Source organism: Plutella xylostella, chromosome 29 (assembly GCF_932276165.1).
Source record: "Plutella xylostella chromosome 29, ilPluXylo3.1, whole genome shotgun sequence".
NCBI lineage: Eukaryota > Metazoa > Arthropoda > Insecta > Lepidoptera > Plutellidae > Plutella > Plutella xylostella.
This window is the reverse complement of record NC_064009.1, coordinates 4,219,408-4,246,658: the sequence shown is the minus strand read 5'-3', so window position 1 is coordinate 4,246,658 and position 27,251 is coordinate 4,219,408. Positions and strand designations below refer to the sequence as shown.

The 27,251-nt window shown below is 38.7% G+C and overlaps 4 protein-coding genes and 1 long non-coding RNA gene across 6 annotated transcripts in view; 4 read left to right on the top strand and 1 right to left on the bottom strand.

Annotated features, from left to right (window-relative positions):
• Window positions 1–151: 151 nt before the first annotated feature.
• On the top strand, window positions 152–4,252 carry LOC105393986 (centrosomal protein of 135 kDa). Its single transcript, XM_011565818.3, has 2 exons — window positions 152–3,429; window positions 3,593–4,252. Exons 1-2 carry the CDS (start codon window positions 337–339, stop codon window positions 3,749–3,751), a joined length of 3,252 nt encoding a protein of 1,083 aa, XP_011564120.3. The 5' UTR covers window positions 152–336; the 3' UTR covers window positions 3,752–4,252.
• A 1,013-nt stretch (window positions 4,253–5,265) lies between these two features.
• LOC105393987 (transmembrane protein 170A) lies at window positions 5,266–6,474 on the bottom strand. Its single transcript, XM_011565819.3, has one exon. The coding sequence runs from the start codon at window positions 6,160–6,162 to the stop codon at window positions 5,764–5,766; it is 399 nt and encodes a 132-aa protein (XP_011564121.1). The 5' UTR covers window positions 6,163–6,474; the 3' UTR covers window positions 5,266–5,763.
• A 4-nt stretch (window positions 6,475–6,478) lies between these two features.
• On the top strand, window positions 6,479–7,307 carry LOC125490949. Its single transcript, XR_007267992.1, has 2 exons — window positions 6,479–6,869; window positions 7,184–7,307. It is a non-coding gene; the product is annotated as an uncharacterized LOC125490949 (long non-coding RNA).
• Window positions 7,308–8,245: 938 nt separating this feature from the next.
• On the top strand, window positions 8,246–12,247 carry LOC105393988 (nucleolar GTP-binding protein 2). Its single transcript, XM_011565820.3, has 4 exons — window positions 8,246–10,420; window positions 10,666–11,197; window positions 11,376–11,559; window positions 12,092–12,247. The coding sequence occupies exons 1-4, from the start codon at window positions 8,387–8,389 to the stop codon at window positions 12,183–12,185; spliced, it is 2,844 nt and encodes a 947-aa protein (XP_011564122.3). The 5' UTR covers window positions 8,246–8,386; the 3' UTR covers window positions 12,186–12,247.
• Window positions 12,248–13,929: 1,682 nt separating this feature from the next.
• LOC105393995 (breast cancer anti-estrogen resistance protein 1) overlaps window positions 13,930–27,251 on the top strand; it is a 61,570-nt gene continuing 48,248 nt past the window's right edge. The window contains exon 1 of one of the 2 annotated variants that reach the window (XM_048631490.1): window positions 13,930–14,184. In XM_048631490.1, the coding sequence (XP_048487447.1) occupies window positions 14,131–14,184 (54 nt within the window). In that variant the 5' untranslated portion in view covers window positions 13,930–14,130. Of the gene's footprint in view, window positions 14,185–15,008; window positions 15,463–27,251 lie in introns of those variants that run through there. The other variant, XM_038120104.2, reaches the window with a different exon arrangement.

The window sequence follows — 27,251 nt, the reverse complement described above, 5'->3', positions numbered from 1 at the left end:
AAAATAAATGAAACAGCAGTTGAGCACCACGGCTCTCAAGAGTCATGAAATATTATGTACCTTGTACGGAACCCACCCTCCTTCAGAATAATAACGTTCGCGTTCCCTCTCATTTTTGTCTGTGTGTCATTAAAAAGTGCAAAAATATTGTCTATGAAAAAAACAAAACACAAAATCACAACAAACTGAAATTTGAATTAAATTTCAATACTTTTCTCTTTTTAGGCAAATAAAATTTATAAATGAGCAATAGTCTGTAGTAGTGGTTATTGAAATACTTTTTGTAATACCAATATACATAGCCATACACGTGGAGTGGCTTTCTAGACATTCACCATGAGTGAACGTTACAGCAGCTTGAAACACAAGCTTCAAGATCTTGGATATAATAATCATTTGCCCCAGGACGCTGTGCCTATAGTAGAATGTATATTAGCTGATCTATTACAGACCACGAGGAGCTTACAGCACTACATGGACTTGTCCAAAGAGACGTTGAAGCAACGAGACACGCTAATGCTAGAAGTGGAACCATACAAACGTGACAATGCTAAACTAATCCAAGAAAACAACCAGTTACACCAAGAAGTCATGCAAATCAAAGAATTAAACACAAAAATTTCAAAAGAGAGTAAGCGGAAGTTGAAGTCTTTGTCTGAGGAAGTAATAAAAAAAGATGCAACTATAAGTAAACTCCAGCATGAGGTTAGGGACCTGAGTCTGAGGGGGCTCTGTGCTGGCACCTTTAGTTCTCGTAATAAGTGTAGAAGAAAAAATGCAGAAGATGATACCTATGGCACATGTGTTCTTGAATGTAAAGATAAATACGACAGAGATGTACTAGAGTTAAATGATAAGCTCAAGTCATTAGAAGACATTAACAGTGAATTAAGTGATGAAATTAACTTATTGAAAAGTAAAGTAGAGCATAGAGATAATGAAATAGTTAGATTAAACATGTTATTACAAGGGGGAAGGCCTTTAACTTTGGACAGTTGCAAAAGTTCTGAGGGTGGACATGTTGATGCTATCAAAGAGAACCAGGAGCTAGAGGCCATTAATAAAGTATTGAAGAAAGAAATAGACATTGGACTTGAAAAGCAACATGAAGCAATGTTGCGAGCACTCAACCTTGCTGACAAAAATAAAGCATTGCAAGAAGAGCTGAAAAAAGTTGACTTATTAGCATTAAAAGTTGAAGAAGATTGTAATAAGCGACTGTCCACATTAATAGATGAAGTGAACTGTTTACAAAATAAGGTTGAAGAGCTAAATAGAAAAAATGTTCAGCTAGAAAATGAATTGACAAGAAAAGCATTTAGGTCTCCCAGAAATGAAATTGTTGAGGAAAAACTAAATGCTTGTTTGAAACAAAATGATTGTTTACAAGACGAGATGAAAAATCTACAAGAACTTAATAAAAAGTTGCAAGAGAAAGTGTTGTTAATCTCTAAAGAAAATCAAGAATTCAATAGCAGCAGAACACAAGAAACTGAAAAGATAAAGTATGCAACTAAATCAGAATTACAAGATCTCCTGGAATCAGAAAGAAAAATGCATGAGAAATATATGAGCAATATAGAAGAGAGAATATCTGAAACGGTTACTGTACTTAATAGTCATCTTGCAAAGTGCAAAGGTTCAGAGAAAGCTACAAGTACACCAAGCAACCATTTTATTAGAGACCTCCAAATGAAGTTGTGCGAAAGTGAACAAAAAATATTAATGTTAAAAAAAGAAAGAGATGACCTATTGAAAAAGTTTTCAAGTGGTGATCATATGCATAGTCAAAATTTTAAAGATGTAATAAAGCAGTTAAATGATGAAAATGCAGAACTGTCTAAAGAAAACATATTTCTGAGCCAACAGTTAAATCATTATAAAACAATAGGCACATATAAAGAACCAAGACCTGATTATGGTATGCAGAAAGATATGGAAAATCATAAGTTGGAATCTGAAAAGCTAATATCTGATATTTACATGCTTAGAAAAGACAAGCAGGAATACAATATTAGATATAAAGAGGCAATGGATTTAGTTGAGAGATATAAGAGAGATTTGGCTTCAAAACAGGAAGAGATAAATATATTGCAAGAAGAAAACAATTCCTATAAAACCTCTCACAGAACTGGTAAAGCATCTGCAGATCACCTGCGGGAGGAATGTAATTTCTTAAGAGAGCAAATAAAAAGGATGCAAAGTGATGTAATAAAGGAAAAAACTATGGCTAATCAAATAAAAAATATTCAATTAGAGACTGAAAGAAGTAGTCATGAAATACAAAATGACTTAATGTCTTTACAGAAAAAACATAGCATAGCAAAGGATACCATTGAATCATTAGAAAGAAAATGTAAAGACTTGCAATCTGAGGTGTTGTCATTAAACAGTGAAAAATCAAACCTTATAGAAAATATAAAGAGAGTTGATCAGGAAAGAGATAAAGTGGTGATAGAATTAGACAATAAGACTGAATCTCATTGTGTCCTTGAACAAAAGTTGAAGTCACAAACATATGAGATCAGTAAATTAGAGCAGCAATTGTCAGATATGAAGAGAATGTTAAATATGAACAAAGTGGCAGAGCACAAGGTAGTGGATTACGAATCACAAATTAAGTTCCTAAATGGAGAAATAGCCAGACTAACACATCAGTTAGATAATGCTGTCATAGAAAACAAACATCTGCAAAATAGTTTAGAAGACGCCAATGGCGCTTTAAAAATAAATAAAATTGAACATGATAAGTCAAGAAAAGAAGCAGCTGAACTGAGGCAGCAGTTACAGCATTATGTGGTTGAAATAAAACGGATTGAAGAGCTTCTTTCACATAAAGAAGCAGAAAGATCGGATATGTTAGAGCATTTTGCAAGCCTTTCTGTTGAAGCCAATATATTAGAAAATACTAATCACTCACTTGAAAGTGAATCTGCTTCTAAATCAATGCAGCTACAAAGCTATGTCATAAAAATACAAGAATTAGAAAGCAAAATTCTGGATAAAGAAAGCAAGTTAGATAGCCAATCCGCACATATAACTGAGCTGACATGTAAGATCTCTAGATTAGAAAAAGAAGTGAGTCTCCTTACAGAAGAAAAATATGTGCTGGAACAGAATGTTGACCACCTCAAGCAAATGTGTTCTAATATGCAAACTGACAAAAAAGTTGTTGCAGACACAGATTCTGAACTGAAACTCTATGAAACAAAAATAAAGAGTCTAACAACCCGTAAAAGTAAACTTGAAAGGGAAAATGAAGAACTTTCTGAAAAACTAAAGGTAACTGAAAGGTTACTGTCTAATACAAGAAAGGAAGTAATAGAACTAAAGCTAGCATTGCAGGATGCTACAGCTGAAACACAGTCTCTGCATGAGCGCGTTAATAATATGAGCAGAAGGGAAATGCAAATCCACGAGGTACATGAGGTAAGTGTAAAAGAGTATTAGTATGATCTGGTCATATCTATTGATGACTCATTCCCTAGTTTTAATGACTTCACCATTGTTCCTTATTGCTGACCAAAATTATGTTAAATGAATCCGTCTCTATCCTCTGGTCATTTAACATTTATGAAATTGTATTTTTCAGCAATCTCTCACCAAAGATGAATATCATGTGCCGTTCAGAATGGAAGAAGAAATCCTTGAAAAAATCAATGAAGAAGATGATAATGACAAAGACAGTGTTCAAAGTGAAGAAAGTTTCCGTAGAAGATTCTGTAAATACACACATGGTAGCACGCTGTGAATGAACTTATAAATATGTACCTACATACTTTAATTTTATGCCAAAGGCTTATTAGTTCATATAATTCAGTATCAACTTCATGGTAAACTATATTATTCCATATAGCCATAATGTATTGTTGATGTTATACTTAGCTAAGTTTGAATAGATTTTAATTGATTAAATTTCATCTTTATTAAATGTTTTATGGTGTAACCTACAATATGGTTTCAATTGAAATAAGTTATTCATACCAAAATTCACATATTTATTTATCTAAAAGTAATATGCAAAATTATACTTCCTTTATATTAAGTTATTTATACAATATCTACAACGTAAAAATATTCAACAAAATCCACCATACCTAGTTCTGTATTAAATAGATATTGCCCTTATCATAATATTATATTGGAAATCTAATAAATTATTGTGACCTATGTAAAACATGATAAATAAAATTTTGGGTGAATACTTCAGAAAGCCTACATTGCCATTTAATTTCATAAAATAATAATCTAATTATAATTATATTAAAGCCAAAAAAGAGAGAAGATGATTCTTAGAATATAAAATTAAGGAACATTGTTGGAATCATAGTCCAGGTCTCAGACTAACCACAAAGTCTAGGGCCCAGATAAATAGTCGTTGCTTAGCACTTGCTCAAACTAATGCTTAGCCAAGAACGACTTCACCTGAACTAAGTCGAGTTGCAATGAGTCTCTAAAATAGACACTACTTACCGTTTGCTCGGCTAAGTCACTGTCTTAGAACCTGTTATGTCAAATCTGCGTCAAATATATATTTATTTATCTGTGGTCATGGTTTCATTCCGTAGTTTTTTAGCAAATTTGGTATAAATGTGGTCTGTGGATAGCCTGAGAGCATAGAATAATAATTTCCTGAGAGTGTGGCAGATGTGACAACTTGGGTATGCTAAGCAAGGGCCAAGTCTTGACAAATGTGAACTCGAACTCGGCTAAGTCAGAGTGCGAAATTACTGGCATAGTCTGTGCTCAAGTAGTGTCTATTTTAGTGAATTCGTGTTCTTAGCATGTGCTTAATCTAAGACTCCGTCTTAGTTTCGTCTATTTATCTCGGCCTAGGTGTTTATTTAGGCCTCTGATTTGCAATCTGGCAGACATCTGCAGTATAAAGTAACATGTTGATTTAGGGGAAATTTAAAAAAATCATAATATATTTTACATTTCTTACAACCTGCAACTTTAAAGGCACTGCATCATTACAATGATGAATAGATACCCAAGAATAATGTGGCCAGTGATCTAGAAATTAAGGAAAACAAGTTTCGGTGGGTACAAGCAATATTATCTAAATTATGTGTAAGACAATGGATTGGTAGTATAACTATTAACTATAATACCTAATCATATAAAAATATTTTTTTGTTTATTATTGTGTAGGTAGTAAAGTAAGTATGTAGTATTTGTTGAAAGAAACTATCAAGACCTTATGATAGATATACATTTTATACTGTTCAAAGTAAACTACTTTATAATTAAGTATCTTGTAGACAGATTTCATAAAAAAGGATGCTATACATTTAACATTTTACAAAGATTAATCTACTGTATATTTTGTGTGGATAAATATGATTACATAATACAATAGTAGGTAGGTATACAGAGAAGTGAAAAATCTATTATATTTTTATTAAAGTACTAGCTTTTTCCATTATCTATGTCTGACTTGAAAGGCTTTTGAATCCCTCCCTTACTTCCAGATCCCAACAAGTGTGAAAAGTGAAAAGAGGCAAACAAAGTCTGTTTTGTATTTTTTTTGTATTGGTAAAGATTTACATATTTTAAGAGTATTTCATTAGGCTAATAACAACAAGTATATTTGAAGCAATTCATAAACCTATAAGATTACAGGTTAAGTAACATACTATATTTCCATTATAATATAATTGACTTCCCACTTTTTCCCTAGCAATGACTAATATTACAAAGGCATCGTCATTGCTACAATGTATTGAACTAATTTGATTTTGTACCTTAAATATAAAAAAATTACAATGTTGCAAGAATCCTAGTGAAACCGATACCAGCACCGAGCACTGTCTGTCCAATGCCCCACACCATGGCGTGTATGGGCGGCATGGCTAGGTTGGCCGCCCTGTAGATGAACGCCACGGCCGCACTACTCACGACACCAGAAGTCACGGGGCACACTACGCCCATCACTATCAGCAGCACGGGGAAGAACTTTCCGTACTTGTGCTTCCTCAGAGTACCGAAGGCGACGAACGCGGCGCACGTGTGGACGAACACGGAGCTACACAGCGACCACAGGAACACCGGGTACCACATCTCTCCGAATGTGTCCAACGGATCGCCAGGTGTTAATCTAAACACGTCGACGAACGAATCAAACTCTGACACCCGGAACTCTGACAACATGTCATACATGTTGTCGTGGGTGATCTAATGCTCACATGCATCGGGGAAGTTGTTCTTGTCATGAAAACTTGGCGATTTCAGGCACACGATTCACAATGCACCTTCCTTGTCTTCAACTGGGAGTCCAAAGTACTCGATAGGGGATATCTAAAGCGTCAATTCCATTTTGTTAGCAAGGAGATAGTTTTGGTATTCAAGTATAACCCGTTAATTACTTCTGTAAATAAGTTATTTAACTTTTTTGTCGGGAATCGATTGTTGGAATGGGAAATTGGGAACAGTAACAACAAATGACCAAGACTGATATGTCAAGTTGACATTGACATTGTCAGTCTGGCGAAAGACAGTCTGGAAAAAAATAAGTATGGAACGCGTACGAAAAATAATGGCGAGCACCGCTCACAGAGTACTTTTTACGCTATCATAGACATCTTTGGCTTTTGTCATGTGTCAGTGTCAGTCAGTCAATCGTTTAGTTTGAAAAATAATTTTAAATCATAAATAAATTAAGATTTAACAGTTATTTATATATTATTATTACTGTGGATAAGTGCAGTGTTTGTGTGGAGGTACCTAACTATTAGTGTTGCTTGATATTATTGATAATAATTATGTTTTATAAAACTTGTGAAATATGTGGTTTAAGAGCCGCTAGCCGGTCGTATAGATGGCCAAAAGAGAATTTTCATGGCCAAATTTCCACTGGATGAGGAAAGGTAAGCTACAATTAAAGGCTAAAGCATAGGATTTAGATTATTTATATGTATAAAAAAGTTAAAGTCTAATAAAATAACTGGAGGGTCAGCACAACCAACAATAGTGCATGAATGTTTTTTTTTTATCGATATCGATATTTTTATTTATCATTAGTACGCACAGCTCATTAATCAGAACAACTTTTGTCTACTAGTTTTGGAAATTAGCGAAAATCAAATTCGGATCTCCATACAAAAATTACCAGTGACTTTTATTATACCTACTTAAATAATATTTAATTGTTTAATAATAATTATAAAAATGTTGTTTGCAGATGTAAACAGTGGGTTAAGATGACCGGTAAGGAGGATCTGGTTTATGTGCCTATTGAAAAGCTACATCAACTTAAACGAATTTGTGGCAATCATTTTCTACCACAACATTTTAAGAACACAATTGAAAAAAAAAACAATTCCATGTGTGGGACTTACTGCAGACACTTTATTTTATAATAAATACCTAAATATAATTATATTTTTCCACTTTTATTTTATTTCAACATTATATCATAGCATTTACGTCAACGGAAAATCTCGAGTTTATTTTGTGGATTATATTTTTGTGTTCAAATAGGAACATAACATAACGTTGAACCGAGACTTAACGTTGGTGTCATTGTGTAACATTGAAATCCTATTGTGTAAAACTGAAATTAAAGTAATACATACACTCGCACTTTTTTTTTACTAGTTATCGATAAAAAATATCCATAAGAAGCACATCACTATTTCAGAGGGGCTATGTTGGCAGTTTTGTACGTCATAATTTTTGTTTTGTTGGTACCCTCTGTTAGTACGCGTGAATAAAAAAAAATAATACAATTATTTTTTTCTTTTTTTTCCCTTGTACTCCCATCTCTTAAAACGTAGTGTTCTTTTCTCTATGGACATTGTTGAAAGTTGAAGGATTAGCAAGGTACCATAGAGTTGCAGCTGGCTTTTCTTATCTACTGGCTACTGACCTCGTGTAGCGCCATAGAAGCATAACTTTAATTTTTACCTACATGAACACACTTGCTGTGAAGTTGCATACAGTTCGAGGAAAATATAATCATTCATTCATTTGCCTCACCAACCCAATGAATGAATAAAACTGCATCTACTGTCACTGTCACAAACAATCGTAGTATTTTTGAATCTCTGTTTGTTTTAATTTCGTTAAAGAGTGCCTGTGCCTGTGAAATTAAAACGCCGTTAACGTGAGTATATGAAACATGTTAAAATATGGTTTATAAACAATAGTTTTGAGTAAAATCCAACCCAGTTTATAACACATGAAGTGAGTGCCGTGTCAATAAGTTGCGATTTCTGTGCGAGGCGGTGTAGTTTTCGTTCACTCAACTCACTTGTCAATGTCAAATAATAAAGTAATAGCACGCCTTGTCGTCGTTTCTAACCTCTTCAAATTGCTTAATTGTTTCTATTTATCATAATTGTTAGTTTTCATAAGTGTAGTACGTGAACATTAAATCCTCAAAATGGTTAAAGTGCGTTCAGCATCGGGTCCCCCCCGAAAACAGGGGTTCAACAAATCTGGGCACTCCATGAACCCAGAAAGGCCCACCGAAGGGTTGAAAGGAGTAGGGAATCCCAGGACCAAAGGGACTATAAAAAGGCTCCAGATGTACCGTAATTTCAAAGCCAAGAGAGATAAAACTGGTAAAATACTGACACCTGCGCCGTTCCAAGGCTGGCTACCGTCCGGGTCGACCGCTCGAGTTGAGCCAAATCAGAAGTGGTTCGGCAACTCCCGCGTCATCACACAAAATGCACTGCAGAAGTTTCAAGAAGAACTGGGAGCAGCTGTCAAGAACCCGTACCAAGTAGTCATGAAACCCACCAACTTGCCCATCACTTTACTAAATGAAAAGGCAAAACAAGCTCGAGTACACTTGCTGGATACAGAGAGTTTTGACAAAACATTTGGCCCAAAGAAGCAAAGAAAGAGGGTAAATCTGAAGTTTAATGATTTTCAGACATTATCAAAAGCTGTTGAAGAAAATACTGAGAATTACAATGAGGAGAAAGATATTGACAGGGTGCGAGAGGACACAGGAGTTAAAGAGGGCCAGCGGGACTGGGTGTTTGGCGCGGGCATGAGCAGGAGAATATGGAATGAACTTTACAAAGTTATTGATTCATCAGATGTCCTGTTGCAGATACTGGATGCCCGTGATCCCATGGGGACTAGGAGTCCTTTTGTAGAGAACTTCCTAAAAAAGGAAAAACCACACAAGCACTTAATTTTCATCCTCAACAAAGTGGATCTGGTTCCTAATTGGGTAACACAACGGTGGGTGGCTATTCTCAGTTCAGAGTACCCAACTATTGCCTTCCATGCATCCCTTACTCACCCCTTTGGTAAAGGATCCCTGATAAACTTATTGAGGCAATTTGCTAAACTCCACATTGATAAGAAACAAATCAGTGTTGGCTTGATCGGATATCCAAACACAGGTAAATCATCAGTCATTAACACACTGAGATCGAAAAAAGTGTGTAAAGTTGCCCCAATTGCTGGCGAGACAAAAGTGTGGCAGTACATTACTCTAATGAAGAGGATATTCTTGATTGACTGTCCTGGTGTAGTTTATCCTTCTGCTGAAACTGACACTGAAAAGGTCCTGAAGGGTGTGGTAAGAGTTGAGCTGGTACAAAACCCTGAAGACTATATTGAGGAAGTGCTAAAAAGAGTGCGCAGGGAGTATTTGGTAAAGACATACAAGATTGATGGCTGGGAGAATGCAACTGAATTTTTGGAGAAAATGGCTGCTAGGACAGGGAAATTACTTAAAAAGGGAGAGCCAGATGTTAATCAAGTGGCAAGAATGGTTCTCAATGATTGGCAAAGAGGAAAACTTCCTTTCTATGTTGCTCCAGAAGGATTTGAAGTACCCCTGTCAAAGCTACAGCAACAGCAACAGCCTGATGCAACAGAACAAGAGAAAATGGTAGATGTTAAAGATAAGGAAGGCACTGAACAAACAGCTGAAGAAGAAACTGGCACTGAAACTGAAGAAAAGGAAATTGAAAAACCTGTGGTCAACAAATTGGTCATTGCACAAGATTTTGCCAAAATTAGGGTTGGGTTACAGTTTGACAATGACGATGATGTCAAACCACTTGCATCATTTGAAATTCCAGAGGAACTGAAAGGCATTGATGAAGCAAGTGTAAATGATTCCAAAAGCGAACCAAAGGAAGACGAAGATAATGATGATGATGGTGAAATATCAGACCTTAGTGACATTTATAGTGATTTAGAGGACAATGAATTTGCAGAAGATCATTTGACAAATGATTCTGAAACAGCTAAAGAGATAAAGAGGAAGAAACTGGAAGCAGCCAGTGGTGCCTTCACTGTGACAGAAGTTACACAGAAAGGCAAGAAGCGAAAGGCCGGAGACACACCTGCAGCACCAGCTAAGAAGATCACCAGCAAACAGAAGAGAGCCATGGAGAGAGCTCAGCGACGCACCAAGACAGGAAGCAACTTCTATGAAGTGTCTAATGTGAAGAATAGGAATAGGGATAAGAAGATACCTAAATGATATCTTGTTTGAATTTTAATAAATAAATTAAATATAACCTTAATGATATCTTTATTTATTTACATACTATCCCAACTACTGTATACATCAGTTATTTAATAAGCACAATAACTTCATAGGTAAGTTGTACTAACTAAAATAAAAAAATTCCACATAAAATATGATCGATGTATTGAATAAATAATCCAACTTATTTCTATTTGCAGATGTCGTCAGGAAGCGAGAGTGATGATGAATATGTACCAGGAGAACCGGAGCAGGTGTCAGAAGAGGACTCTGCGGATGAAGAAACTGACATACAATTCGAAAAAGAACAAGAACAGAAAGCAACAAAACGAAAAGTAACCACTGAAAAGAAGGGCAAGAAAAGACAGAAAACCACTAGAGCTGCTCGAGCCGCTACTCCCGAGGAAGAAGAGGTAGAAGAAGAAAAAGAAGAACTTGCACCTGAAGAACAAAAGAAAAGAGAGGAGGATCTGTGGGCCATGTTTCTGGATGGCACTGACACTGTCAAGAAACCAGCTCCTAAGGAAACAAATGTACCTAAAGAACCAGCTAAACCTACAGTGGATGGAAAGAAAGACAAAGTAAATGTTACCTCCAGCAAATCTGAAGAAGACGCAAAAGCTAAGGAAAGAAGAATATTCGAGTTTGCAGGAGAAACTATAGTGGTTGAAGACAATGTTATTAAAGAGAAAATAAAAACTCCTGTTGCTGCAGCCGCTGGAATAGTTCCAGGTAAATATCGAAAACAAACACTCTAATCTTAGTAGTATCAAAATTATTTATTTATAAATATTCAAACTGACTTATTTCACACTCATAATCATTAACTATGATTATGAATGAGTGTGAAATAAGCAAAATAAAATTTACGATTTAACAAAATAATTCACCTCTGCATTTATTCTTTCAGTAAGCAAAATTGGCGGTCCATCCAGGAAGGGCAAAGGCTCCGGGGGTCTGTCCAGCATTCTCGGACAGATCGGCAAGAGCAACCAACTGTCTACGCTGGAGAAGTCCAAGCTCGACTGGCAAACTTACAAGCAGGTGGAGGGAGTGGCCGAGGAAGTAGAAAGCCATAATAAAGGAAAAGACGGGTTAGTGTAGTTAAAATACCTATACGTATGTGAAAATAGCTGGGTGGTTGTTGCATGAAAAAGGCCGAGGAAGCGTAGGGGCGCTACTTGGAAGAGATCTAATGTCAATCAATCACGAATCTTGTTTTGTACAGTAAAAACTATCTTATCTATGTTCAGCAGTAACGATTGGGTGATGATGTTATTAAACTGTACTGCATGATCGTAAATGAGTCATTAATTATGGTGTCAATCAAAATAAAATGAACTAATGTACCTAACTGTGAATCAGTATAATACCTGTGCTACGATTGCTTGTATCTTCACTTGGCACCTCCCCACGGCAATATTAAGTCGGCATTACTTTTCGCTTTACATTTGGACACACACCGACGAGAAAATAAATGCCATTGATTATCGCTTAATTGATGGTATAAAACAATGAAAAATATACCTTAAATTATTTGTATAGTGATCAAAATTAGAGCAGCTACGATTGACATTGCCGTTAGTGTGGCCCTAGCTTTACATTTAATCAGTTTTTTTTTCATAGGTACCTGGACCGCAAGGACTTCCTGGAGAGGGCCGACATGCGCCAGTACGAACTGGAGCGCGAGCTGCGCATGAGTCGCCGCAGCAACAGATAGACTGTACCCACCATTGTAATCATACGTCATACCGCTTGCTCTCAATAGATAAGTAATAACTAGGTTTTTTGTTTCTTTTACTGATCCACCTATAGTGTTGTCAGTCATGTAGAATATTGTAGTGTCTATTCGTACTCATAGAACGTTGTACATATACATATTCTTCCTTATGTTCCTTCGCCCAACCATCTATCACTATACCTGCATACCTAGCACGGGGCGCAAGACACGCACGTCAAGACTTGATGAAAGTTTTCCCTCGCTCTCGCTCACTAGGTAGCACGATGAGAGAGATTGCGTGTGCGTGTCTTGTGTCCCGTGCTAGGTATGCTCTAGGTATCTAATGTAATGCGATACAGGTAGCGTGCCAGCGCAGCAGTGATCCGATTATATCGCACGCGCCATGTCGTTGTAGTCCACTCACTATTCGAAAAATATTGATTCAAATATATTTTTTTAAATATAATGTACTAGGTATAAGTACCTACTTTAGCCCAACCATATAAGGTGAAAACTTCATAACATGTTAGGATACATCGCAACAATGAATGCATTGTTTCAAGGAAAACTAGTGTCTACTCCATGTATCGGCGAATTCACTATCGCTGTTCGAATCCCTGAATATAGCACCTTCAAACACTCACGACTCATCCGCTAATAAGTACTTATAAGTATGAGTTTACGAATATAACGGAGGTCATCAGCTGACTCAGACAATGCACCTTCACTGCGGATCCTGCTTGGAACATGGGGGTCTAGAGTCACACCAAGGTCAGAAATTGGGCGAAAAGTGGGGTTTCATTTGGCAAGTATTCGGGTAGGAATAACACGTATCTTGTAATGTGGTAGCTTTTTCTATGAGCTCGTAGTTAAGTCGATAGAGGGTCTAATAGCACTATTATTCTGAAACAATATTTATGTAATTATTGCCATAATTTTCAAAAGAGGTGTTAGATAAGCTGTTACCGTTACGTTGTAACATCCTGTATGTACTTTAGTTTATTTACTTCTATGCTACGAATAAGCACTGTTTCTATGGTACTTACTGAGCCGCGAGCACAGAATTCGAAACGTTTTTTTCAGACGTATCCACAAGTAAATAAATAATAAGTCGCAGGTTGCAATTACAATATTATTGAATTAAAATTAGATTCTCTCTACATACCTACATTATTTTCCAACTTCTTCGTGCCATGACTGTTAACTGTACAATTTTAAATGTTACTTATGTCTAAATCCTAAACAGGATCAAGGAAAGTGAAGCACATAAGCTTATTATTTTAGCTCATTTTTCATGCTTAGTTTTCCTTCCAAGCGGTTAACTTTTAAGCTCGAAGAGTCCAAAGAGCCTTTCCAATCCGATTACAGTCGTTACACTCATTACTAAACCTACACAGGGCTATTCCACGAATAAAACGCCTTGCCGTCTACGAGGGAATGATCAATTCTGATGATGATGTGTTTACATTATACATTCACTCTTTGAAATTTGATATTTCATTTCATGTGTTACATTATACCCCGCATCAGCAAATAGTTGTAGCCAGCAGCTGCGTACCTTTATTTAAACGTCCTCTGTCATATAGAACAATATCGTTCCCACCATTTGCGCAATTGGCCGTATCAAAGTGCATGTTTCGCTGATCAATAAGCTCGTAACAGGCTGGCAAGGTTCATTTCGTCCTCTTCCCAATGGTCTCAATCAGTGTCGTTGAGTCTGCAATAATTTCCAATCAGAGCAGTGTTGGTTGGCCGGGCGACGGACGTGCCGTCGACCCATTCGCACGTTTTGCTAATCAAGCACTAAATAGATTACTTGACGGGCTCATGCTAGATTTGCAACGGTGTCGAGTGACGGTCAGTAGCGGGTCTGTGCTCGGACTGGCTTCATGTGGGTGAACAGTGGTTAGTGTGTTCGGGACAAGTGATGGACTAGTCTGGTGACATGGCGGGGTACGGCAGATGGACCCTGTACGATGGGCGGATGGCCGGCGTGCAGGTGAGATTGCATTACTTGATTACGAATGTCAACACTTGTTGGAATGTTTCACACGGTAGGCCCGCTTGGTCAGCATTCTTTATAGTGTTTGCGTTCATGGCCCATTCGTCATGTTTAACATTAAACTCAGTAATGTATTTGTATAGCCACGTCTAAAAGACGTTTGTTTAAATTCCAAGCTCTACAGGTAGGTACCCAGCTCAGGTACAATCCGTCGTGTGTGCATTATTAGAATGTATATTCGACATGCAGGTTTTTGTTGTCTGGGACAATGGCGTTGCCCCAGACGAGATGTTCGTGCGCTACAAAAAGACTAAGCTTGTACACGACATGGCACTGAAACTTCATCAATATTTTAGATATCACTGAACATTAGAGTGGGCGTCATCGACTTGTTATTCTGTTAGGCTTCGCTTAGCATAACGGCTGAATTAATGAATAAGTAAACCAAAGGATCTCGGTAGGTAGCGATCAGAATATTATTCAGGCTGTTGACGTAATCTGGAACAGTGAACGTTGTAGAAAGGAAAAGTGGGCGAGCAGCGGGGCCTCGGAGCCCACGCACGCCCACGGCCCGCACCCTTGCGATTCTAACGCAACATTTGGGATCGTCAGGTAAACAAACGGTATTCAGGGAAAATTATGTTTTACGAGCTAAGCTTTATGAAATTAGCGGTTGACACGCTTGGGAATTTTGGGACAGAGTACGTTTGCAGCGGAAGCTTGAGCTGGTAGTTTCGGGCACCGGAGCTAATATTGGCGTTGCGGCCGCGCGCTGATGTCAAGTTCCACAATATTTGGTCAGGTGTAGTGTAGTGGTGGCGATGAATGGTGCCGTGGCGCTCGTGGCGGGTAGTACGCGGGGCCGCGGCGCGCATGCGCGGGCGCTCGATACACGCGGCACGTGGGCTGGATGCAGGAGGCTGGGGGGCGGCAGTCGCGCGCGAGGAGCCGCAGCGGCCGCCCGTGTCCCTCCTGCCGAGCACCTAACCTCTACATAAAACATCACTGGCACAACGAACTCCGCTTCCGAACATTAAACCGTCTATGAAACAGTGCTTTTTTTCGAGCGGAAAATTTTGTAGTGTAATAATTTGACAGTGTGGTTGGTTGTGAAATTGGTAGTAGTGTTCCGGGAAAGTGTTTTCCTCGCCGGAGGTCGGGCGGCGAGTGTGGGGCGGTGGATGAGGCGGCGCGGGGTGGCGCCGGGGCGCGGCCGGCGGCGCCGCTAGCAAAATGTCGATACCCCTGGGCCGGGACCCGCTGATGCCCTCGCAGGTGAGTGCTGGACCCTCGCGGACCCGTCACTAGGATCACCTAATACGCTATAGAGCTGTCCGTTCTTTTCCACACTTATTACATTTGTGGGGTACCTACCTACGGAGACTGTGTTTGCATAGTGGGGTACTTTTACTGAAAGGAAAATGTTTAAAAAAAAACTGTCTGGCGTTTCCCGCTAGCGAGGAAAATCTAGCTGCAATAATAATTACTAAGAAAACAGGTGTTTTCGTTTAAATAAGTAGGTAGGTACTTACAATAATTTTATCGTCAGGTATTCTGTTGTTGTCCATCGATATTGATTTGATAAGCAGGTGATAATACAGTCGCGGCGGTTAAACGATTCTTAGCTGTATTCTCTTATTGACAAAACTTATTCTAATTTGTTATATTTTTTTCCAATCTGTCGTATAGGTGTTAAGTATGATAAGATTTAGTTTTATATTTCCTAGAACTGTTACAAATAATATGCGCTGTATAGTATAGATAGATATTATTAGAGCATGTACTGAACAATACCTATGGGGTTTTCTTTAATTCCATCATCTATTTGGTTTGTCCTTTTTTCTCGTCGCTATGGAGCGAAGACATGATACCTACGGTCTATCGTTTCGCGTGAAAATAGTTCAGCGTATATACTTACTGCCGGTTTCATAATTAAAATGGTAAATTCAAACAGAACTTAAGTCTGACATGCAGAGAGCTGTGATTGGCTGAATTGATAATGAGCAATACTTAAGAAACTGGGCCTCAGGATACTTTTTATCCCTGGATTCCCACGAACAACCGTAATGCGAGGCGTAGCACGCGGGCATAAGCTAGTTGATTATGCAGTACCTGTGTAATAGTAATGAATTTAAATTAGTTTTTACCTTAATATATTATCTGTGGTCACGATAATGTTGTTCCTATTACCGTTCTGAAAACTTGGCAACGATTCAACTAATAATAAGTAGCTAGGCAACTTAGTGCTTTAGTTTTACTTATTAGTTTATTACCTAGTAGCTCGAACTAAAAGTTAGTTGATTGATACAACGTTGTTTGTCTTAGTTCTTAACAACGTTAAACATGGTTCCTACCTAGGCATTATGTCAATAAAATAGGGTCTGACGTCTGACGATAGCTAAGCTTTTGTTAAATAATGTTGTGATAAGTCACCCTCACGGACGTTTTGAAACGAAGGTATGAATTATGAAGGGATACACAATACGACTCAAATCAGTAACTTGCGGGGGAGGCCCCTCCGTTAAATATCAATAACATTTCCAACTTTACGTTCTAAATCTATTAAGCTGTGCTGAAAATAACAACAACTAAACCGAGCCCGTTTTCAGTTTATGCTGAACGTGACAGTATGGAAGTGTTTGGTAGGTAGTTCGGCACTAAAATGAGCTATTATACTAACAACCGTTTTTAAAAATAATAAGAAATGTGCTTATTGAGTTGTATTTTAGTTTAACATGTAGGTTATAGATAGATAGACTCTCTACGTAACAGTCTCATTTTCAGAAAGTTAAAGTACACAAAACAGAAAGCTTTTGTTATCATTAAATCAAACTGACTCTTCCACTTTATAGGTACTACATCTTATTTTGAATATTGCAAAATAAGTTTAGAAAACTTTTACTGCTATCGCCATAAAACAGTTTCCTCATCGTCGTAAACGTTAAAAGTTAATCCTTCGGTTTCACTGGCGAGTCTTTCAATGTAGAGTTTATTATTGCAGCGCGGCGAACTGTCGGGCTACACCAAAGCTTTCACACAAAGGACTCTTGGAGTTTCTATTTCAATATTTTACTACTTGCAACTAGGAAGGTAGACTACTTGCAGAAGTACAATCAGAGTGCCAACATCTATTCATGGTTCTTCTATAGTTATAGCCCTGCCAAGCTGTCAAATTCATAGAAGCTTTATCACTTTCAATGGCTGTTGAAGCTGGGCTGAACTTACTTGTACTTATAGTATACTTACCAGCTATTCTCGTGAGCATGGATTCGCCTTAAAAAGTTTTCCCGTGGGTATCCCGCGATAAAAAGTACCGTATGTGTTAATCCAGGGTGTCAGTTAACTCCATAACAAATATCATTAAAATCGGTTCAGCTGTTTTGACGTGGAGAAGTAAGGAGCATACACACATACTCACAAACTTTCGCCTTTATACTACTAGTTAGTAGGATTAACCTATACAATGCAGAACTAGGGAGAAGTAAAATCGTAGTTACGATACGGTGTATCGGAATGGCAGTGTCGTATTCGTCGGCTTTTCTTCCGTGCAGTAAATTGGTGGGTCGTCGCGCCGAGTTCAAGGCTTATTGATCCGGCGGAGGTTCAACTGTTTCCTGAAACGAGGCTTCCACCCGCTACGTGCTAGCTCTGGTAAACTGTTTGTAAATAGTCTACAAATAACAATACAGTATTCGTAGGTTAAATAGGAAAAGGAGGTGAAAAAAACGATCTAAGTAGGGTAAACGTACCGGTTTGCCGGCCACTACCCCTTTCCGGCCACTTCGCACATTATTTTGAATAATAGGATAGTATTGAGACATCTCCTTTCTAATTTCGCGCCATTCGACCTGGACGAACATCACGGTTCATAATCCAACGGCATGACCTCGAAATTTGCGAACTGAGCCCTCAGTCACCATTTCAAAATTTGGTGTGTGGATGCGTGGCAAATTTAGCAGAAAAAATAGCAGGTGGATTGATTTTCAGAGGTAAGTTTTTAAGTGTTCCTACTGTTTTATTAGTGATTGAATGGGTTTGTGTGTAGTAAAGTATGTTTAATTTCAATATTAAATTGCCTAAACTAACAAACCTTTTCATAATTTGTAATATTTTCGGTGGTCGGACAATAGGTTATCGATCGATTTATTTCAAAATCTAGTTTCCGGCCGGGTGGTCGGAAACCGGTATATTGTAGTCATTAAATTCTGCCTATATTGCGGAAACCTTAAATGCACTAACATAGATTCCATTATATTAGTGAACAGCTAGAATTTTGCGAATTGACAACTAGATTCCGGCCGCCAGAATGCCTCATAGTTTCAAAGATATGTTCTTAAAAAAATAACGAATGTTTAGCGGCCGATAACCAGTTAAAACAAAACCTGTTTCCGGCCATTGAAATAAGCGGCCGAAAATAGGTAAAAATTACACCTGATTCCGGCCGTCTGAAATAGCTGGCGGCCGAAAATAGGTAAAATTAAACCTGATTCCGGCCATTAGATAATAAAACGACCGATAATGTTTATCGATGCCAATGCCAAGAGTAGCTAATTTGACTTAAGATTTTAATTTGTTTTTTAAAAACCCTATGAACTACTGAATAAGACTCGTTTTTCTACTGTGAATTAGGTGGCCGATAACCAGTGCACTGGTGGACGATAACTGGGTAAAATGGCCGAAAACCGGTATATTTGCTATTTTTCCAAAAAATATTTTTTTTAAAATCATGTATCACTGCTATGTCTATAAACTTTAGGTTTTATGAAACTAGACTATTGAAAGATCAAATGATATTTTTTTGGAAAATCTTGACACACAGCATTATGATAGAAATGAACTCTGAAGTCAACAAGTCGCTTAAGTGGCCGATAACCGGTACTGTTACCCTATACAATATGTTTTATTCAATACTAGCTGTTCCCGTGCGCTTCGCTTCGCCTAAAAAAGTTTTCCCGTGGGAATTCCGGGATAAAAAGTAGCCTATGTTTTTTATGTATTTGTATACCAAATTTCATTCAAATCCGTTCAGTAGTTTTGGCGTGAAAGAGTAACAGACAGACAGACAGACAGGCACAGTTACTTTCGCATTTATAATATTAGTTAGGATTAAAGCAAATTCTTAGATCTAAGCAGGGACAGACAGCAGCAACTATATGATATGATAGAACAACGCGGACTCGATGTGATTGAATAATTACATAGGGTGGTCTTTATTTTTCTCATTAGGTATACTTATATTTAATATTCATTCATACATATTCAGTAAGTACTTACATATTTCAACTAAATCTCCCTACGGTACCATAGTTAAATTCATAAGGCTTCTAATTTACATCATATATTTACATCATAGATCAATACGTAATAAGTTACAATATAACTACTTACATGGGTGCCGTCCAATAGTTAGTAACAAATGCATAGGTATTAGGTACTCATGCACCGTTACGTGCATCTAACTAAAACAAAAAGTACTTTCCTAATTTATTACTTTTCCCAGTTGTGAAATACCTACTCTAGATTGTGAGTTCAGCGCTCTCGTACTTCTACCTCTACTGGTTTTTACTGTTCGACATAGTTACTTGTGTTGTGCTTGTGACGCATATGGTTCTTCTAAGAAAGTACCTACCTACACCACCTACATATTTATCGCTCTTTGCGAAGCGCAACGTACCTATGTAGTTAAGAACTACTCGACGAATAAAAAAAACCCTACAGTTTATATGTTATAGGTACCTACTCTCTTATAATTGATCAACTGTTGATTTTCGTTACGTTTAAATTAATATTAATTATTATAAATACCTACTGAACGGAACCTGAAACGCAATGCAAACTACGGCAAAGGAAGAACAACCGTACCTAGTAGGTAGTAGACTGTGTATGTGTAGTATGTAGGTACTAGTCGGTACTACCTACATACTACACAGTACACAGTCTAATTCACAGTGTTGCACATAGCGAGTCCACTCCTGCCAATTTCACAAAGAGGTGCGTGTGTGTTAGCATTGTCGTAAACAAAAGCAATAGGTACCTACGCGGTACGCGCTAATCAGCCGGCCCTCGGGCACCCTTATCTCTATACATTGTCTCGATCTTAGCTCCATTCGCTTAACGATAATAGTGGACCATACCGGTGCCCTATTAACTAGCAGTAGGGATATCCATATGTAGATAATGCTGCACTATAATTACTCCTTTGTTGCCATGCAATTGGTCAGAATATTTATCAACTCCGCTGCATAGGTACATGGTACATGTAAACTAGGCTAGATTATTTTGAACATGCTGGACAGATTTAGCACAAGCGTTGCAACGGCCAGTCATATGTGCCTATGCCAAAGTGGTTTTATCTGACTGATAAGTTGTCACGTCGATAAGAGAAGTCTGTTCAGCTGCATTTGGTTATCGGGAACTTATCAGTTTTCATTCCAAACAAGGATGTGAAATTGCTAAGCGAGCGTCCCATAAATAGTTAGTTTTTGCCGTCGCATATAAGGTTGCGTCGCATAATGCGGTAATCTGGCTCAAAAACATGTTTTTCGAGACGACATTTGTGAGACAAAAATGAGAAGCATCCAAATTTACGTTTACTACAGAGCGGGCGTGCGTGAGTTCTCGGAAGGCGCGGAGTATGGCGGCTGCGGTCCACAAGTCCAGAACCAGTCGCAATTTGGCTTCTTGTGCCGCGTCCTTAGCGGCGTCCTTTGCACATTCCCAGGAGCGACCCTGGCCCTCCATATCGGGAGTACAGGCGCGCCGCCCCATCTCAACTGTCGATTGTTCGCCCTAGTTTGGAAATCGATGAAATTTTTCTCCAATCGACTTAGACTGGCTTTTTCGGATGACTTTAAATAGAATGGTAAACGTTGAATAAGTATAGCGTTCTTTTTACCGTGCCCCGTCTGGGCTTGATGTGATGGAATGTTAAAAACTGCCTTTTTGGTAAATTGATGTATGAGAATACTATACAGTTGCATGCATAGCATATTGGTATCCGAGTTGCATGTAAACAATTTAGGGTTGAATGCGGCTAGCGTGTGTCGCAAGTGGCCGGCCGTCGAGGTCCATATAAGGCGGCGAGGCCGCTGCTGCGGCGCCGCCGGTCGGCCACTCCGCTCTACCCACCCCGTTAACCTTTTCATTTCGTACGCAACTACTACAAAACGGCCAATTATTATGTCCACAACTTCGTCCTCAACGACCCTAAATCTTAATTATAATTTATTCTTTTATCGTCGCTAATTACGCTACATCAATTAACCGAGAGCGAAATGTTAGCAAAAAATATAAATATCGTGTAGCGAGTAAGAAATCAATCGAGAAATCTGCGTCGTAAGCCGCGTAAGTACCTGCATAAGTGCTATTATCCATCATAAGCTTGGATCGCTATCAAAAATCAATTACTCAGAAGATGATAAGTAGATAGTCGGCGGAGTGGAGTCCGTCGCGCGGAGATAAGACACGCCGCGAACGAACTAGCGCAAATAGTCGACACAACGAGCTAATCAACTGCTGGCCGCTGGCGACGGGGCCCAGCCAGCCGACTAACCCGATATGCACCTACAGTCCAGACCAATTTGAGCTAAATTGCTTTGAAATCCAATATCGACGTGTTGCAGCCGAAGCGTAGTCCTAAATGATGGAAGCATATATCTCGAGCAATGGAATCTCGGTCTTATATCGATTCGGTTACGAAGCAGAATTATTGAGTCTCAGATGAGGATATAGGACTGGTTCACTGCGACACTAGGAATGCGTGACAGAATGAGGATCACTGCGAGTCAAGTGCTACCGTTCGACACGGCCGTCACGAACCCGTCGTCTCCGAATAACTTGAACCAAACTAAATACCACATGGCCATTACGTAATCGTGTACATACACTTGTTTCGGAACACCGTATTTTGCCGCTGCGATGTGATTGCCAATTAGTCCTGCAACGGCTAACAACAGTGTAACAAAATTCGATTTCGTCCCTATTAATATGTAAAACTATGCATTGGAAGTGTTAAACGGGTAGTTCCTGGATGTACGAGGAAAGTGAATTATATCCCTTCGCCTAAAATGGCCTGAGGTTTGCCGGTTTATAGCCCAATTTAAACTTTTCGATTAATTTCCCTGAAGAGCCTGCTGCGAACATCGAAGTAGGTGGAGTTAGGAGATGAAAAAAACAAAGAGTGTACCTGATAGCTTTTTGTTTTGCAGAAATTGAGGTTGTTTGGCAGTGCTCCTAAAGCTTGTTCCATTTCGTAGAGTGCGAGTCGGTCAGTCGTAGTGGAGATGCAGTTTATTTGCGGTCGGGCGTCGCGTCGGGACACGCTGGCATCAGAGATACTGACTGGGAGACAGTATCCGCCGGCACGACTATCGCATCAATCGTCTGCCGCCGTCTCGCCACTGCACAATAAATTATGACAACTTCTAGTTGTATCAAAGAGATATGGCCAATAAATAGCGATTTCTACTAATACTCGTACAGTGTGTCGGAAAGATACCGCTAGAAGTCGCAGTATCCATTGGTGGCTATGGCTAGTGCTCGGCAACTTGTTTATCGACATTGAGTAAAAATTCTAGGTTACACGGTCGTCGGTCGATGTCTCCTTGAGAAGGCTCGACTGAGGAATTTTTCTACGGTTCCTATTTATCAGTGTGCTCTAGAATTCTTAGTAAGTATACTTAGAAGGTTAAAATGTCTGCTTTCCATTCTAACTTTAAATAGACGTTAAAAAGCCCTATATGTATCAAGAATACTTCCACCATTAGTCTAAGGGAAGGTTAAGGTTGATAATAATGTGATGATAACTTCCATTGCGAATATAAACAGTCTGGTGGAAGACGCGGCGCCGACGCATATCTTGATTGTGGATGTCTGTACACAGGTTGTTATTCCCTACAACTAACTGCAGGCTACTACAGATACTTACACTTCGAGATTGATTGGATAAAAATTCGAGTACCTACATGTTATACTACAAATTGTAAAATCTACGAAGGTCGAAGATAGCAAGTAGGCTGGTAACCATATACCTAAATATATAATATATGGATGTTAAATGAAACTAATGTTTCCCGGTGCATTGACATCAGCAAAACTTGCAATAATAAGGTTGTTTAGTCTGGCGTCAACGACCTCGCCTGCATTAAGACTTGGTATAAAAAGTAACTTGGACTTGTATTGCCATATAGCTACAGAATGAGTCCATATTTGCAGATAGCGGCTCCCACTGCCAGGTACGCAGTACAAAGACCACTTACTGAGAAGCTGCTTGAATCATCAGGATTTAAATGCCAGATAAACGGAGAAAAGTGCAACAAGGTTTTGAAGAGACATCTTCCTCGTTTGTTGCCTTATAGGGCGCCTGCAATAGGCTACACACTTGACTTTGCTGCGTTAACGAAGACTGGCTTTATTTATTAGGTGTTAGTACAAACGGAGATTTGATGAATCATACCGAAAACGCGAGCGTCATTTCCGATATGGAACTTAACCTTCAATGTGGCTACAAACAAACTGGAGAAACCAACAGACGTTTCTGTATCAGCATATTGCGCATCAGCGCATTGCGTGGGCGAAAGCTATGTCAATAATTGTGGACTCACTGCAGATTCCCCGACGTAATACCTTAAGTCACGAAGCTTTATTAATTGATACGATCTTCATGATAAATATCGTAAAAGAAGAAATACGGGTGGTCCGAATATTTCACGAGAAGTCACAACACGAAACTAAGTGAGTACTCGGTGATTTATCGTTAGCGATTATTAGCCGAATAATGTTGTGGTTACAAATGGTTAAAGCGATTCGTCGATAAGTTTAAAGCGAATTGTGCGAGGAATTGCCAGCTCAGTCATGGCGCCGCAGTCGTGGCGTATCTCCGCCGAGATCTATCGCCGTGGAGCCTATCTATTAGAAGTCGAGGGAGGGAATCGATTAATTTAATCCAAGTTCCCTTCAGGCTCGGCGCTATCAGTTAGCACTTTCACTGCTAAAATTTTTGCTAAAAGCCGGTCTACGGTCGCGAAAGTGGTTTGGTCCGCGCCCGCGCTAGACGGATACAGCGCTGACGACGCAGACTACCCGACAGACTGCTTTTACTCACGATATTTACTATTTACATAGGTGTTTAATTGCTGCAGACGGTCACGGACCTTGTAAAGTGCAAACACTTAATACTTGTCACAGTAACACCTTATGGAACACAATTAAAATACATAATATTCCGGATATTTCCGGATTTCTACATGTAAGAGTAAAATTGGTAGCGCATTTGATAGCAGGTTTATCGGACGCCCTCATGAAAGGGCCCGGGAGAGAGGTTGTATGCAAACAAAGTGAGTGGTGTCCGGGACGTCCTTTGTAACCGCTGCGGGTAGTTCCCCGCCCCCCGCCTTCACCCCCCCCGCCCGGCAGGAAGTTACAACCACCGAACTTTCTACTCCGACATACCTATTGATAGCGAATAGGGGTGCTTATGGAATTGATTGCATTTGTACCGAAATAATGTTACTGGGTATACATTTTATATCAGCATATAGTCTGCGTTGGGTCAGGCTGCATTCAGGGAGCTTTGTCACATATTCTCTTCTAACCATTTCTTAAAGTCAGAAGTCTTCAACCAGTACGGCCTACAGGTGATGATGACGTCTCATATTAGTCTCATATCCGTCTGCGCCGGAATACTAAATATCTAGCTACCTACCTATTAATTATGTATTTATTAAACAGTACTAATAATCCTATGAATGAAAGAAAGGAGTGACTCTACCAATACGAGAAACGAATTTCCGGAACGTTGCTGCGCTAACCACGACTCTATCTCACGGTTGGATGGATTAAACGTAACGATTGGATGAAATCATCATCATCATCAGCCTACAGCAGTCCACTGCTGGACGTAGGCCTCTCCCAAAGCACGCCACTGGATGCGATCTTTAGCTTTCCGCATCCAATCATATCCAGACACCTTTCGCAAATCGTCACCCCATCTAGCCGGAGGGCAACCCACACTATGTTTCCCTAGTCGCGGCCTCCACTCCAGACCACGTTTACCCCATCGGTCATCGGTTCTTCGACAGATGTCACCTTGGATGAAAGCTCTCCTTTTTTTGTTAACCTAGAGTAACCTCCAGGCTCGTGCGCTTCCAAAACACCCAATTTAAATGGCCAGCACGAAGCCTTAAATTCATATCTACCCACGATTTCAGGAACTGTCGAGCACCATGTATTTAAACACGCTATTACCGTTCTCGAAATGATAAAATGGTTACCTCCTCAGAATACGAGAGTATGAATTAGATTTTCCCCGATTATTATTATGATTCAGCGACGGGCTTTGAATCAAATCACTCTGTATAAGTATAGGAAAAGCTTTGTGCTTTCATACCTACATATCTGTTCCCGCGCGCTTCACTTCGCCTTAAAAAAGTTTTCCCGTGGGAATTCCGGGATAAAAAGTAGCCTATGTTCTTTCCCAGGGTCTAGACCGTATGTATACCAAATTTCATTCAAATCCGTTCAGTAGTTTTGGCGTGAAAGAGTAACAGACAGACAGACAGACAGACACAGTTACTTTCGCATTTATAATATTAGTTAGGATAAATATGTTATTTGCGTTGTTTAGAAAATATAATTGAATATTTATTTTGAAAATGTAATGAAATTTCTGATATGCAGGCGCGTGACCGCATAGAATAGCAGTTTATAGTAATAATAATTGTAGATCAAAAAATAAAATAAAATCATACAGGGTGTAGGTGGAATTTTTTCATTGCTCGTGAGTGTATGTTATGCAGTGACTAATAAACCTATTCACATTAAAGTTGGACCACGACGACGGGTGCAGCACAGATATTATCGGTTCCTAGTTAGGACTCCAGTCACGCCTACGCTACTGTATTTTTAATATTTTTTACAAAGTTACGATCTCTGATAACATAAAAAAATCGTATTATACATATATATAATAATATGTTATTTATTTATAATATGGTATTTTTCAAGTAGACCGTTTTGATTAAGAGATATTTATACATAATATTGTACTTACATATTATATTTAAGTTTAGTACTTAATCGATTTAAAATTAGAAAAATTAGAGTATCCAACTTCTAAAGAAACTTAGTTAGGTACTACCTAATTACATTGGCATCACTTAGATCGATCGATTATAGGTTAGGTACCTATCGATACACGCGGTGTAGGTAAGTCCTATATTTTATGTAACGAAAATCTACGCACATAAATTTATTTAAACACGTTCTATGCTAATACTCCGATCGAACGTGATATGTCTCTGACTGATTCCTCCTTTAATTTGATCGCCTCAGATATTTATTGTTATGAATTATTCATGTAAACCTGCCTTCATAATGTCATGCCATGTCATCTTCGACTAAAACGATAACATACTAAAGTGAGATTGAGAAGTACTTAGTTGATTTTGATTTATATTTATGGAGTTGTTAATATATCTTAAATTGAAAATAAAAAATAAAATAAGTACTTACCTATAAATTTAAATAGTTATCCACATTAAACTAATTTATCCATGTCATTCTTTTTGAGATATTCCGAAAAAGATGACGCTTACAATAATTGCTGAGTTTACACCGTGTACGTCGTTATTTAAATTTAATTTTGAGAAGATTGCACCCTATTGTTTTCTGAACAACATGTAATTTATGGGCACATGTGGCGCTAGTGTCGCGAGCATTCTCATTAATATTCAGGACGCGTGTCCCATGGATCTGTCGTCGTGGTAGTCTCACAGCTTTTATAATAGCATAATGTTCACACGGGCCTTCTTGAAACAACCCGACAGGGTTTAAGAGTCTCAGGTAACCGAAGCTCCCATATACTTACAGAGTTTTTGTTTTTGGTTGGACAGCGCATTCAAGTGTTGATTTATGGGACAAGTTTATAGCGTGTTATTAGGGAAATGTCTGTAGTTAGTCGCTAACACAGGGCTGGACTATTATTAAGTGGACTATAAAGGGTTAAGATGAACTTCGTATCGTCTTTACCTTTTGTTGTGGTGGCCTTCGACGTGTCGGTCTCTCAT

Excerpts from the sequence above, each read along its gene's own strand:
- LOC105393986 (XM_011565818.3), top strand. The coding sequence starts at position 337 with ATGAGTGAACGTTACAGCAGCTTGAAACACAAGCTTCAAGATCTTGGA. Across the intron at positions 3,430-3,592 it reads AAATCCACGAGGTACATGAG|CAATCTCTCACCAAAGATGA; the intron begins GTAAGTGTAAAA and ends TGTATTTTTCAG.
- LOC105393987 (XM_011565819.3), bottom strand. The coding sequence starts at position 6,162 with ATGTATGACATGTTGTCAGAGTTCCGGGTGTCAGAGTTTGATTCGTTC.
- LOC105393988 (XM_011565820.3), top strand. The coding sequence starts at position 8,387 with ATGGTTAAAGTGCGTTCAGCATCGGGTCCCCCCCGAAAACAGGGGTTC. Across the intron at positions 11,198-11,375 it reads AGCCGCTGGAATAGTTCCAG|TAAGCAAAATTGGCGGTCCA; the intron begins GTAAATATCGAA and ends TTATTCTTTCAG. Across the intron at positions 11,560-12,091 it reads CATAATAAAGGAAAAGACGG|GTACCTGGACCGCAAGGACT; the intron begins GTTAGTGTAGTT and ends TTTTTTTCATAG.